Source organism: Sceloporus occidentalis, unplaced genomic scaffold (assembly GCF_023333645.1).
Source record: "Sceloporus occidentalis isolate IW3139 unplaced genomic scaffold, rSceOcc1.0.p SCAF_5, whole genome shotgun sequence".
NCBI classification, from domain to species: domain Eukaryota; kingdom Metazoa; phylum Chordata; class Lepidosauria; order Squamata; family Phrynosomatidae; genus Sceloporus; species Sceloporus occidentalis.
In genome coordinates, this window is record NW_028316985.1 from 131,833,493 (window position 1) to 131,846,221 (window position 12,729).

General features: G+C 39.0%; 1 protein-coding gene across 5 annotated transcripts in view; it reads right to left on the bottom strand.

Annotated features, from left to right (window-relative positions):
• GALNTL6 (polypeptide N-acetylgalactosaminyltransferase like 6) overlaps positions 1-12,729 on the bottom strand; it is a 648,223-nt gene that overhangs the window by 142,030 nt on the left and 493,464 nt on the right. For all 5 annotated transcript variants that reach the window (XM_089525481.1, XM_089525480.1, XM_089525479.1 and 2 more), the window contains 2 exons: positions 9,307-9,492; positions 4,483-4,666 (listed from right to left, as the gene is read on the bottom strand). In XM_089525481.1, coding sequence (XP_089381607.1) covers positions 4,483-4,666; positions 9,307-9,492 — 370 coding nt within the window. The remainder of the gene's footprint in view (positions 1-4,482; positions 4,667-9,306; positions 9,493-12,729) is intronic.

The window sequence follows — 12,729 nt, forward strand, 5'->3', positions numbered from 1 at the left end:
TGTGTTTTATATGCATAAGGTTCCAGTTGGTTTCCTTGGTTAAATATACAAAGGAAACAACTTGGAAAGTACATTAAAGCCTCACTATTGCTTTTAAGTACCATAAACTTTAGAATATAGCCCGTCTCACTTTACTTGAGGTTTCATTCAGCTCTATGACCTTTTAGAAACCAAATAAATATGCAACATTTTATATATGCCATCTTGGCGCTGTTTACAGGCCATGCAATTGTGTGTGCCCAATTTTATGGGACCAGATAGGCTTACCTGAATACTTGAATGCATTTAAAATGAGATGTGCCTGAAGAGGCACTAATTGTTCTTTGTTTCTTTAAAAATAACAGAATGAACAGATTGTTATCATCATTTTAAGTTTCATTTTTCTCTCCTTCGTGAGTTTTGTACTATCAAACTTTAAGAAAAGAGTGGAAATTTGAAAAACAGAAATCTCATCCATATTATTTTCTGTGACACACACACACACACGAGCAGACACAGACTGCTGGATAATTCCAACCCAACAAACAAATCATTTGTGCTTGAGGCAAATCCATTGAATGGGAAAGTGCAGGGTTTTAAGACTGGAGGTGAAATTCTCTTGATGTTCTCAAAATGCCGTAGTATGAAGGGTCAATAACAAATTACAAAATATTGAAAAATGATTTTCCATATCCTTAAGCAATCAGACTAATGATCAGACCAATGGTAGGGAACCTGAGGGTGAATCTAGCTTTCATTAAATCCCAATCCAGCTCAGAAGCCTACTCTATGTTACCAGACATTGGCGTTTTTCCAGCTTTTGTACAGGATTTTTCCTATATTAAATGGTTGAAGTACATCTCGTAATCCTTAGTTACTAAGAGATTTTTGTTAAAATATGCTTGCATTTTTTATAAACCCACCTTTTTGTCTTTAGCTCCATTCACTAATAGTACTTAACTCCCCCCCTTCCAATACTGAAACATGTCTGAAACTGAATTTAGTCCATGCTGTGAAACGGAATTTAGCTGAAAGGGTTCCTCTCTCCCAGTGGGGTAGACTGTTCTATTAAGACTTGGGAGTCCACATTCAAAATCTCATTCTGGAACCTCAACACCTCCCTGCCTGACAAGGTAATTCTGTCCCCATCCACTGACCACCTAAAATGCAGTGAGAGGCTATTTCCTGGCTTTACCAGAATATAAAACTTTGGAAAAAGGCCTTTTAAAAGTCCAAGCAGTTTGTTTTAAGGATATGGAAACTAGAATTAATTGCTAGTTAATATTGCAGATTGCTGCTGAGTAACAGTGGTATAGCAACCCAGGCTTACCTATCATGAACCCAACTTTATCTTGCACAGCTGTCTACCCACCAGCCTACGCAGAATAGTCAGCCCTCCATATCCACAGCTTTTAAAAAAATCATTGGATTCAACCATCCATGGCTTGAAAATAGTAAAGGAAAAAAAATACAAACAGGAAAGCTTGATTTGGTCATTTTATATAAGTGGGACCATTTTACTACACCATTGTATTTAATGGGATTTGAGCATCCAGGGATTTTGATATCCACAAGGGGTCCTAGAACTAAATCACAGTGGATACCAAGGGGCCACTGTCCCATATTTTATCTGTATATGCTGGCCTGGAATACATGCAGTGGGCTACAAATTTCCAGACTCCATACAGTCTCCTCTTTCTCAGGGCCAAACTAGATACTGTTAAGGAAAAAGCAACATGGGATATACAGTGAATGAAATAAAACATGTATGTGAGAGTCAGGGTGACTCAGCAGAAGCAATTAGAAGTCACACAGGTGTAAAAGGTAATGGAATTAGCAAGTCCTAAATGCCAAGGACAGAAATGTAAAGTGGATAATTGAACACACCTGAGAATTGTTAAGTGGTCAAGGCTGAGATGATGAAATCATTAATTGTGGGTTGAACCAAGAGAACCAATGAGAGTGGATGTACACGCCCACTGGGTGGAAACAGACAACAGTGGGTGGTATTTTGCAATGACTATAATAATGACTATGAGTCCCAATGTATTTTGTGGGTAGTAGTTGGGTAGTAGCAGTGAGGAGTTGTATTGGATAGTTTTGGAGCTGTATATAGTAGAATAAAGTAGATCTTTTATATAAGACTACTGAGTTGTCTGGTGTCTTGAGTCAAGATACAAGAGCCAGCTGGATCCTGAAGAAGTGGGAAGACTTCTGTGGAAGCAAGAGTGAGAAGGCTTGGAGAGTTTGTCAGGGTCTTCAGCCTATTCTCTGTAACTCTGCTGCTTTAGAGCAAAGCTTTAACCACTGGCCAAAACTGGTCAGCGCCGGTGCGTAACAAGGTGGTGAGTTCGAGCCAGAGGTGAAGAGCAACAACTCCCATCATCCCTGACAGATACAACATTTAGTACATATTTAGAAGCATTGCCCCACTGAGCAATGAAAGATATCTGCTTACACATACCTTCTCTTACTTCTGAATTTTGCACTCCAGGGTGCTTTGTTTTGTGATCAGAAAGAAAACATCAAAACCATAATTTCGTTGGGGACTTTCATATTTGTAAGTGGACTTACATCTATGGGAATTAGAATTGGGCAGTTCCATAATATTCATGACCACTACATAGGGGAGCCAGCAAAGTACTGACGCACATTGGGACTGATGTTTACTGGGAAAAAAGCACAATAGGACAGAGGCACTATTGGGACCAAGACACATCAATCCCATTGTGCATTGGCCCCATTATGCATGGGGACACTGAGTAGGAATGTTGACGAGCATTGAGACACAATGTCGGGTTGTGCATCTTTGCAACAAGCCGGTGTGGTGTAGTGGTTTGAATGTTGGACTATGTCTCTGGAGACTAGATTTCAAATGCCAACATGACCATAGAAACCCACTGGGTGACCTTGGGCAAGTCACACTCTCTCAGCCTCAGAAGATTACAATGGCAACCCCCCTTTGAAGAAACTTGTCAAGAAAACCCCATGATAGGTTTGCCTTGAGGGGGAGGGGTCTCCATAAGTCAGAAATTATTTGAAGGCACACAACAACAACAACCAACATTATTTTTAGCACCTCTGTTACATAGCTAAGTGTATGTGAAATTACATAACATACACTATGATAAGAGGATTCTGACTGGATTTAATTTGCAAGAGGCACACTTCAGTACATTGTCACCTTTTGTTTGATCATAATGACAACTGTGATTATATATATTGCTTACACATACCTTCTCTTACTTCTGAATTTTGCACTCCAGAGTGCTTTGTTTTGTGATCAGAAAGAAAACATCAAAACCATAATTTCGTTGGGGACTTTCATATTTGTAAGTGGACTACATCTCTGGGAATTAGAATTGGGCAGTTCCATAATATTCATGACCACTACACAGGGGAGACAACAAAGTGACTGATGCACATTGGGACTGATGTTTACTGGGAGAAAAGCACAATAGGACAGCATCTCTCTCTCTCTCTCTCTCTCTCTCTCTCTCTCTCTCTCTCTCTCTCTCTCTCTCTCTCTCTCTCTCTCTCTCTATATATATATATATGAAGAGTCTAGGACGGGTGGCAGCCATTATGTATATCTGAACTCCCATTGGTATATGAAAAGCAATAAGTACAATCATGTCTAACCATATCCCAGTAATAGTATATTGCATATAGGTGAGTCTATTAAAGTGTGGCTATTTTAGTCCCACTTATGTAAACAGAACCAAGTCATTTTTGAATACTAGCACTTCCACTTAATTCTGTTGTGGCTTTAAAAGCTAAAATAATTCCATTTCTTCTCCCTTGATGTCCTCTCTTCTCACTTTGTTGGCTGATGAGGATGAATTTCCTTTTTACATGACAGGCAGAAGTAGAATAAAATAAAAATGGACTCAACTTTGGGGAGACTAGAGAGACAGTTACTGTGAATTATCTGATCCCTGCAATACCAGGGATAAAATGTTGGCTTATGTGAGATTATTCACAAGTCAGCTTGATACTGTTCAGCTTTATACCCCTGTGTTTAAATTATAGCAAGATGTATACAGTAGCAACACCATTGATCATACATTGGGCCTGGGCTAGCTGAAAGCCAACTCACTACTGATTCATCTGTTGCATCAATCTCTAGCAAAGAAATAATAAACTAATGTGTCTTCAAAAGAGACTCTATGGAAGAGTAAAGAGAGTTGGCACAGATGCTTTTGTTCTTCATTCTCTACCAATATTTTCCTTTAGCTAACTGCAAGGTGCATGAATCTATTACTGGCTGGATTCTCTTCTGCAAATAATACATACATACATACATACATACATACATACAGTAGTGGTACTCTACCCAGCTTTGGAGATCTTTCTGACTGCCCTATTTATTATGGTTTTTGTTATCATTTTTAATTTCAGGTTCATTTGCACAGAAGATCCTAATCCAATTTCTGCAAGCACCCTTTTCCTAACTGCTGCCAGTGGTGTCTCATTGCAATGTTTGGCGTTGCTGCTACTTACTCAAAGGGGTCACTGGGATCAGTCCTCTGGAGCTCTGGAGGAATTGGTATTCTTTTGTAGTACATCTCCCAGTCAAAGGCTCCACGCATGGCATCCCCTGCTTGTGCCTCATACCCAAAGTGATTGTGGTCAATGACATCGATCATGGGACACACAATGGTTTTATGGTTTAACGCAATCTGGTCTGAAAGATGAAAGCAGAAAGCAAAACGACAAGTCTAGTCAAGCCATCTATCACATTATCACAAAATGAATCCCTCAGGCTAAGCACTTCCCCATGGCCTTAAAATCATTTCAGTTTTCAAATCTGCATCAGGCCTCTATCTGTAACAGGTTTAATGCATTCGGCCAGCGATTAGAAGCAATTATAGTTCTTCAAAGAGAGATACATCCCAGGGAGACCTGCACAAGTCAAGTCATCTATATCTCTGTCACTTAGCTGCTCTAAGTTGTCCCCAATCTGTCACCTAAGGAACCAGCTAGCAAGCAAAAAAAGAAATAGAAAACATGAACTCAAAATGCTTATTTTAGTTTCGGTGTGTACAGCAGCAACATACTGAGGAAAAATATTGCCTATTCATGTTCTTAAAATATAAATACTGTATACTTTGCTGTAATTTAGTTTCTACTCCGAGAACAGTTGAAGGCAGAGCATGGGAGGTGTGATTTGTGCATTTTACATATTTTATTGTCTTCTTTCCATATTAATTAATAGGTTCATTCACACCCCTATCCTCCTCTAGCTCTTCAAAATAAGATTTTAAAAACATATGTCTGCTTTTCTCTCAAAATGCTCACTTACAGGTCTATGTTCTTTTAATTCATTTCTGATATGTAGTTTGAGTCTTTTCTCTTCTAAGAACTGCATGTCATAATTCAGGGTGGCATAAAATCTGGTAAATACCAACAGTACAATGCAAACATAAAGGACAGCTGTGGATCAAAGGGCCTTCCACACAATGCAATTATAGCACTTTGCTTTTATTTTAACTGCCATGGCCAACATCCTATGTAATTCTGGGATTTGCAGTGTATGAGCCGTAGTTGAAGGCAAATATAAAGATACCTTATCAGTCCAGACTATGCCCCTGCGGCTCTGAGGAGGTTGAGTCAATTGGACATGTTCGTTTTCGTTGCCCCCTTTATATAGAATCTCGTGCCATATATATATTCCCTCTTTTACAACACCTACCTGGCAGAAAAGAGCAATTTTATGTACATTATCTTCTTTCAGACCACAAGGAACTGGTAACTATAAAAGTTGCCAAGTTCTTTGTAGCTGCAATTATCTGCCATAAAAACTTTTTAAAACAGATGAAGTAAGAAAGCTTAAGTTTGGCCATAAAGCCATCATCTTGCTGTTTTTATATATTCTATCTTTATACCATTTTATATAAAATGTCACAGATATGGCATTGATAAAGTTTGTTGATAACTGTATAACTATGCCAATGTTTTAATTTCCCCCCCTAAATCTTGAAAAGGTTTTGTGGAATGAGGATGTGGTATCCGACTGTTGACTGTGCCAATGTTTTATAATACTTAACTATGCCAATGTCTTATAATAATGTATGAATTTTGTGATGCCATGGGGGATGGGATGGTGGGCATTCTCCCCTCCTACTTGGATATATAGAAGATATAGATCTTCGCTCGGAGTAGAATGTAGATATATTTGTGCTATGGCAGTATACCTGATGTTTCATGTTTTGTATGTTTGCCATATTTGGTGCTGGCCATGTGCTGTAATAAATTCGTTCGTTCGTTCGTTCGTTCGTTCGTTCGTTCGTTCGTTCATTCAGTATATGGATCAATGCTTAGAATGCTTAACCAGTGAGCTGTAGTGCTTCACCAAACTACAAACTACAATATTCCTTAGATGCAACCATGGAGCGTTATAATTAAGGAGTAGCAGAGACTGCCCCCTCCCTTTTCTCTTAAATGGACCCAGGATTGATCTGTTTATTAACTGTGGAATTTTTGGTGCATGGTAAGACTACAAATTAGGAGTGCAAGTCTTACTTGGAAATAAGTCTGGTTGAACATAGTGGGATTTCTGGGTAGGTAGGAAAACATTGCACTCTAAAACAAAATCAACATGAGAATGAAACAAATACTGCTGAGTTACTCTGTGGGCACGAGCCATTCCTGTTAGAAGGAGGTGCCTAGCATTGATAAGATGGCTGAGCACCTCATTCTGACCTCAGAGCAATGTGCACCCAAAGCAGTGGTGCTGGTCAGCTTGTAGGGAGCACTTGATTATCTGAAAACATGCAGCAGGTAATGAACGGATTGGGGGAATATGGGACCCGAATACTCTGGGAGCAGCCTGGAGTATTCTGGCAAATGTAGACAAGTCCCATGTTTAAGTTGTAGTTTTCCTGCACAGGCAAGTATTCAACTAGATGACTTTACTGAACCCTTCCAACTCTACAGTAATATGGTTTGACTGTGGTTAGGGGTAGCAATTTATTTATTTGTATTTATTATTTATCTGAAGGATTAATATCCCACCTTTTCCCCACAATGGGATTCAAGCCAGGTTACAATGATTTGGATATATTTGGATTTAGTCCCTAGGTTTGTTCTGTGCAATGTGCAATATAGCTCTTTAAGTCCTATACCAATTGTTATTGGCATCAAATACAAGACAAAAATGCAAAGGCAGTTTCAAACATACATTTGCATTCTAATAATTCTTGCAGTGATATGTAAAGTCCATTCTTTATAAAGATAAGTAGTACAAGCCCATTAATATAATCCTTAACTGATGAAACTGCAATTGTACTATGCCTTAGGAGTTTATCACATGGGAGGAAAGTGTCCAAATCCTGTGGATAAGTGGGGTTTAAATCCATGAAGAGCGGGATTGTTTTCAGATGACGTCATGCAACTTTGGCCTTAACCCATGCAAAAAGCAGCAAAACCACTTCGCTTTTTAACTTCAGAAAAATCCTGAAGTTAAAAAGTGGTGCAATTTTGTTGCTTTTTGCACGGGGTAATGTCAGGTTAATCCCAAAGTGCCCCAATATGGCTGAAAACAATCTCACTTTTGCAGGATATTCACAGGATTTAAAGCCCATTTATCCATGGGATTTGGGTGCTTTTTCTCCCATGTGATAAACTCCTCAAGAGCTCTATGAAGGGAAAAAATTAGGGATGTGATTGAATAGGTTATGAACATTTGTATACATTTTTTCTTTACCTTGCAACTCACACTAGTTTTATATATGTATTTGCCAGCATTGAACTGAAAATAGTCATGAACACAGGGAAAAGGAGTATGCAAAGGGATCTTGTAGCACCTTTGAGACTAACTGATCAAAAGTAACATAAGCTTTTGTAGACTTCCTTAGAGGCCCATAAGGACTTTTATAATCAAATTGTATGAAGAGCCATAGAAATGCAAAATTGTAGGTATGGTTCAGTTTTAATGGTTATTGAGAGACAAGGACATGATGAAACATGTTGCCTAAGGCCAGGGTGGGTGGATAATCATAGGAACCATATGGATATGTTTAGCCTAGAGAAGAGAAGGTTAAGAGGTGATATGATAGCCCTGTTTAAATATTTGAAGGTGTGTCATACTGAAGATGGAGCAAATTTGTTTTCTGCAGTTCCAGAGAATAGGACCCAGAGCAATGGATTCAAACCTCAGGAAAAGAGATTCTACCTCAGCATTAAGAATTTCCTGACATTGAGAGCTGTTTGACACTGGAATACACTCCCCTGGAGAGTTCTGGAGTCTACTTCTTTGGAGGTTTATAAACAGAGGCTGGATGGCCATCTGTCGAGAGTAATTTGATTGTGTAGTCCTGCATGGCAGGGGGTTGGACAGGATGGCCCTTGAGGTTTCTTCCAACTCTATGATTCTATGATTGGTGGAGTGGATTTTGGAATGTAGTGTGTGCAGGCTGGTAACCAGACAGGAGATGTGAAGAACTGGCCATCAGCATCTTCATGCAGGAGAAAATCTTATTATTGCCAAGTTGGAAACACTTGATAGAACATCCTAAATATGCTATTGTGAATCCACTCCAATTCCTGTGCTCTATTTGCCACCAACAATAGCTACTAAAATCACTGAAATGCAGGGGACCCTGCCCCCCTACAAATCCCTGAATCTGAAACATGTCATAATGCTTTCAGCTTTCCCAGAGCTGCAGTTAGAATTAAATCACTGAAACAAAAGCAACATATTATAATAATTTTGAATTTTGTTCTGGGCTAATATATCAGGATCATCCAACTGTGCACTGATGCCTTCCTGATTTTATTGTGCTGTGTTTTTAAATTGTTGCAGTTTATCCTGTGCCTTACAGTTTGGCTGGTGGGCTAGTAACTCAAGTAAATTACATTGGAAAATATTTATATTTTCAAAGTTCCTCTTAAAGATAAAAATAAATTATACTAGAAGTAGCACAATACAAGACCAAATGTGCTAAAATATTTCATTTCTCCCAAACATTGTTTGAAGATGCACTACAGGATCTCTCAAGCTACTTATGCTGAATTTGACCAAAGTGGCAAACAGTTCAGTATTTCTCAGGCATTAAGTCCTAGTGAATTACTTTCTGTAATTATGCTTAACATTACAATCTAGGAAGCTTCACTTACAGGTGCACAGTTCAAGGGTATACAGGTGAGTTTTAAATGCAGTTGTATAGCTCAGCTGCATAGGTAAGTCAAAAAGAAAGACATAATTCTATCTGCAAGTTTTCCTGGATAAAATATCCAGAAGCTACATTTTTCACTGTAAATGAATTTGTGAGAACATATTGTATGTGTGTCATCCTGACAATTCTATGACTCTGTGTTACTTACTAAGTAGTGGAGGCAGCCAGTTCACGTTGACTTCACAATGGGAATCCAGGAAGGTCAAGACTTCGCCTTTAGCTATTGAGGCTCCAAGGAGTCTGGTGCGAATGAGCCCTTCTCGCTTCTTGGTTCGCACAATTCTCACTTTGACAAAACGGGCCATATATTCCTCCAGCTTCTCTTTCAAGTGTTCTGCAAAGACATATAAGGGAATATGGGGACTTAAGGGCTAACCTGAGAACAGACAAGGCTATAATCACATATAGTCCACTGCATAACCTTCAAAACAGTCTACTTTATTCACAGTCCCTCATAATCTGCCCACCCATTCCTGAGATGTTTCATAAATTGCAAATGTTCTTTGTCTAAGCACACAAAGGAAGCCACTGGCATTTTAGACCTTTTTGTGGCACATTTGTTATTGGCAAACTTCCATCTGCCATGGACTCACAGCCAAAATTACTGCAGGATGTTCATCGACCCAGTTGCCAACCAGATGAATATTCTGACATATGGTTTTGTAAAGGATGCCCTTTGCAAGCAGGCTTCCCAGTTACATTAATGATGCAAAAAGACACATGTTTTTATTTTATTTTATTTTTTTGAAAAAACAGTGAACTGTGAAGTCAGCATAACTGAAGGGCTTTAAAATGGGCAGCGGGGGGGGGGGGGAATCAGCTTTAGTGCAACTTCAGCAACTGGATACCAGTTTGCAACAAATGAACAGTCGCTAAGGCTTTGCTAATAAAAGGAAGTTGTATTTATATTTTCTTATTCGATCTGTATGTGTTTGCTTCAGAAGAGAGTGCCTATGAGAGCATTCCTTCCATTGTAATAAAAACAAAATTCTCTCACTGCCTCCAGTTCTGCCCTTTGCTAAAACAACTTCACTGAGCGCATTGGCAGCAAGAAAAATATCATACTGCCTTTGATGAAGCACTTTGCCTGATCAAACCTATCTTTTCCCTCAGTATGTGCAAAAATCCTCAAGTATTTTCAGTCACTAAGAGTCAGACTACCCCTGAAACCAATTGCATGAATACAATTTACATGCCCATTTTGAAAGTCATGTAAACAGGAGAATGGAGGATGTGAAAAGGGAATTTTAACTTGTCCTGCCTTGATTCAAATAAAATCCACTCTTCTTGCAACTCTTTATTTGTATTTTAAAGAACTCTCCCATTGGTCCCAAAGTAGACTTCCCCTGACAAACAGGAGTTTCAGAGGAGTAGTCAGAAGCATGGCAGAGAGAAAAACAGTTTCAAACATCTGCAGCTTGAAAATATTAAAACAAACAAACAAACAACCCAATAGCAACCCTTGATTTTGCCATTTTTCATAAGAGGCACCAATTTACTATACCATTATATATAACGGGCCTTGAACATCCATGGATCTTTGGTATCCAGGGAGGATCCTGGAATCAGACTCCACTGTATGTAGCATTTGAGCAACATGAATATACTTTCAGTTAGTCAGTTATAAACCTGTATAATTCACTGCCTCCTTGCACTTTTCTATTTTCCTCCTCACACGAGGAGTTAATTTCTGAACCTAAAAGTTTCTAGTATGCATGGAACCTGTCCACAAGATTCAGAATTTTGTCTCCACTTTTCCCTCTTATGTGGTCTTTGGAACTCCTGGAGAAGGTCAATTTCTCACAATCTTGTGAATGATATATAAAAACTTTGTTCAGGTATTTTATTCAGGTTTTTTGTGTGTTTTTGGGGCTATGTGGTTGTGTTCTGGAAGAGTTTATGCTGGTTGTTTTGCCAGCATCTGTGACTGGCATCTTCAGAGAATGCTGGCATGGAACTGAGTAGCGTATATATACTGGTGGCCCTTGGTTGAGAGGAAGTGATTTACATGTTAATCTCTGTGTTGGTCTATATTGAATGGCAAGGCCTCAGGTTGTCCATTTAATTAGTGATCCATTGTCTGCTGGGAAAACCTCTGGCCCTGGGTGGTTTTCATTTGCATTGTCTGGGTTTTGATTTTGGTGTTTTTCAGGACTGGTAGCCAAACTTTGTTTACTTTCAGGGTTTCTTCTCTCCTGTTGAAGTTGTCTAGGTGTTTATGGATTTCAATGGCTTTCCTGTGCATTCTGACTTAGATAGGGACCACCAAACTCAGTGTTCAAACATGAATCAAGAAACACAAGAAACACTGCAGACTGGGTCAGCCTGAAAAATCAGCAGTAGTAGAACACGTTATAAACCATCCAGAGCATAAAAGGCTACCAGTCCTGAAAAACACCAAGACCTAGCCCATGCGAATGAAAACCATCCAGGGGAGTAAATTACAGTATTTACTGCCAGGAAAGAGGAGGAAAAGAGGAGCTGGTGGGACAGTTTGCCTTAGGCCTGAAAATAACTTGATGAGTTTTGGATGCTACACATCATGACTAATGGTGGATTGGAGAGGTATGTGTTTTTGCTTCACTCCAACCACTAAAATGTCCTAGGAGGCCCCATCACTTCTTCAAATGTGTTGTGAATTGTAGTTTGATGTGCATCTTTTTGGGTAGAGATGTGACATCCCTCTGTTTAACATACATCTCACAGATTGACAACTGCCAAATTTTTCTGGGCAGAAGAAATGACTATTCAACCAGTTTGTCCATCTTGTTTAGTGATTGCATGAAAATGCTCATAACCATTATCATGAGGCATACATCCTAAACTGGCAAATGTTAATGTTACAATAAAGCTTCACCCTCCATGTCAAGAGGGAGAAATGTGATAGCTGCACAAATTTTCTGTAGAAATGATATTGTTATGTGGAAAAGAGAAAGCCAGCTGAAATGAAATGGCCACTAAATCTTTGGAAGATAACACACCCAGACTATCTATTATCAGTGGAATCCATTCAGGAAAGCTTGCCATGACAATATAATATTCAGCTAGGATGGTTTCATTTATATGCTAGGTTACTGCATAAATTTCACTTCAGGCTGCTGAGCAGGGTGGGGGCAGAATAGGCAGTATTTAATCGCCCTCCCCTTTCAATAAATGGTGCACCCTGAAAAACAAGATGAATTCAGAGCCCTTGTCAATGAAAAACAGAGAGATGGTTCTTAATTTTAATTTTAAAATAAAATATCTCATTCTTTCCTTCACATTGTATATTAAATAAGGTAATAAATCATGTGGCTGATACATGCCAGGCATCTGCCAGGGTATGGGTTGGCAAGGAAAGCGACAAATAAAGAGTTATGCAGGAGCAGGAGTTTTATAGGTTGTCACTGGTATGACAAGCAATGATAAAGGGCAGCATTATGGCTCCTCCACTGATTGTCTATAAACAAATTTCCCACTGTAATTTTTGTATGTGGCCCTCTTTATCTTCATTTAAAGCTGGCAGGAATTTACAGAAAAATAGCAAAGAGGCAGAGGTTATTCCCTCCCCTAATAATTAAGTAAGTGGCCC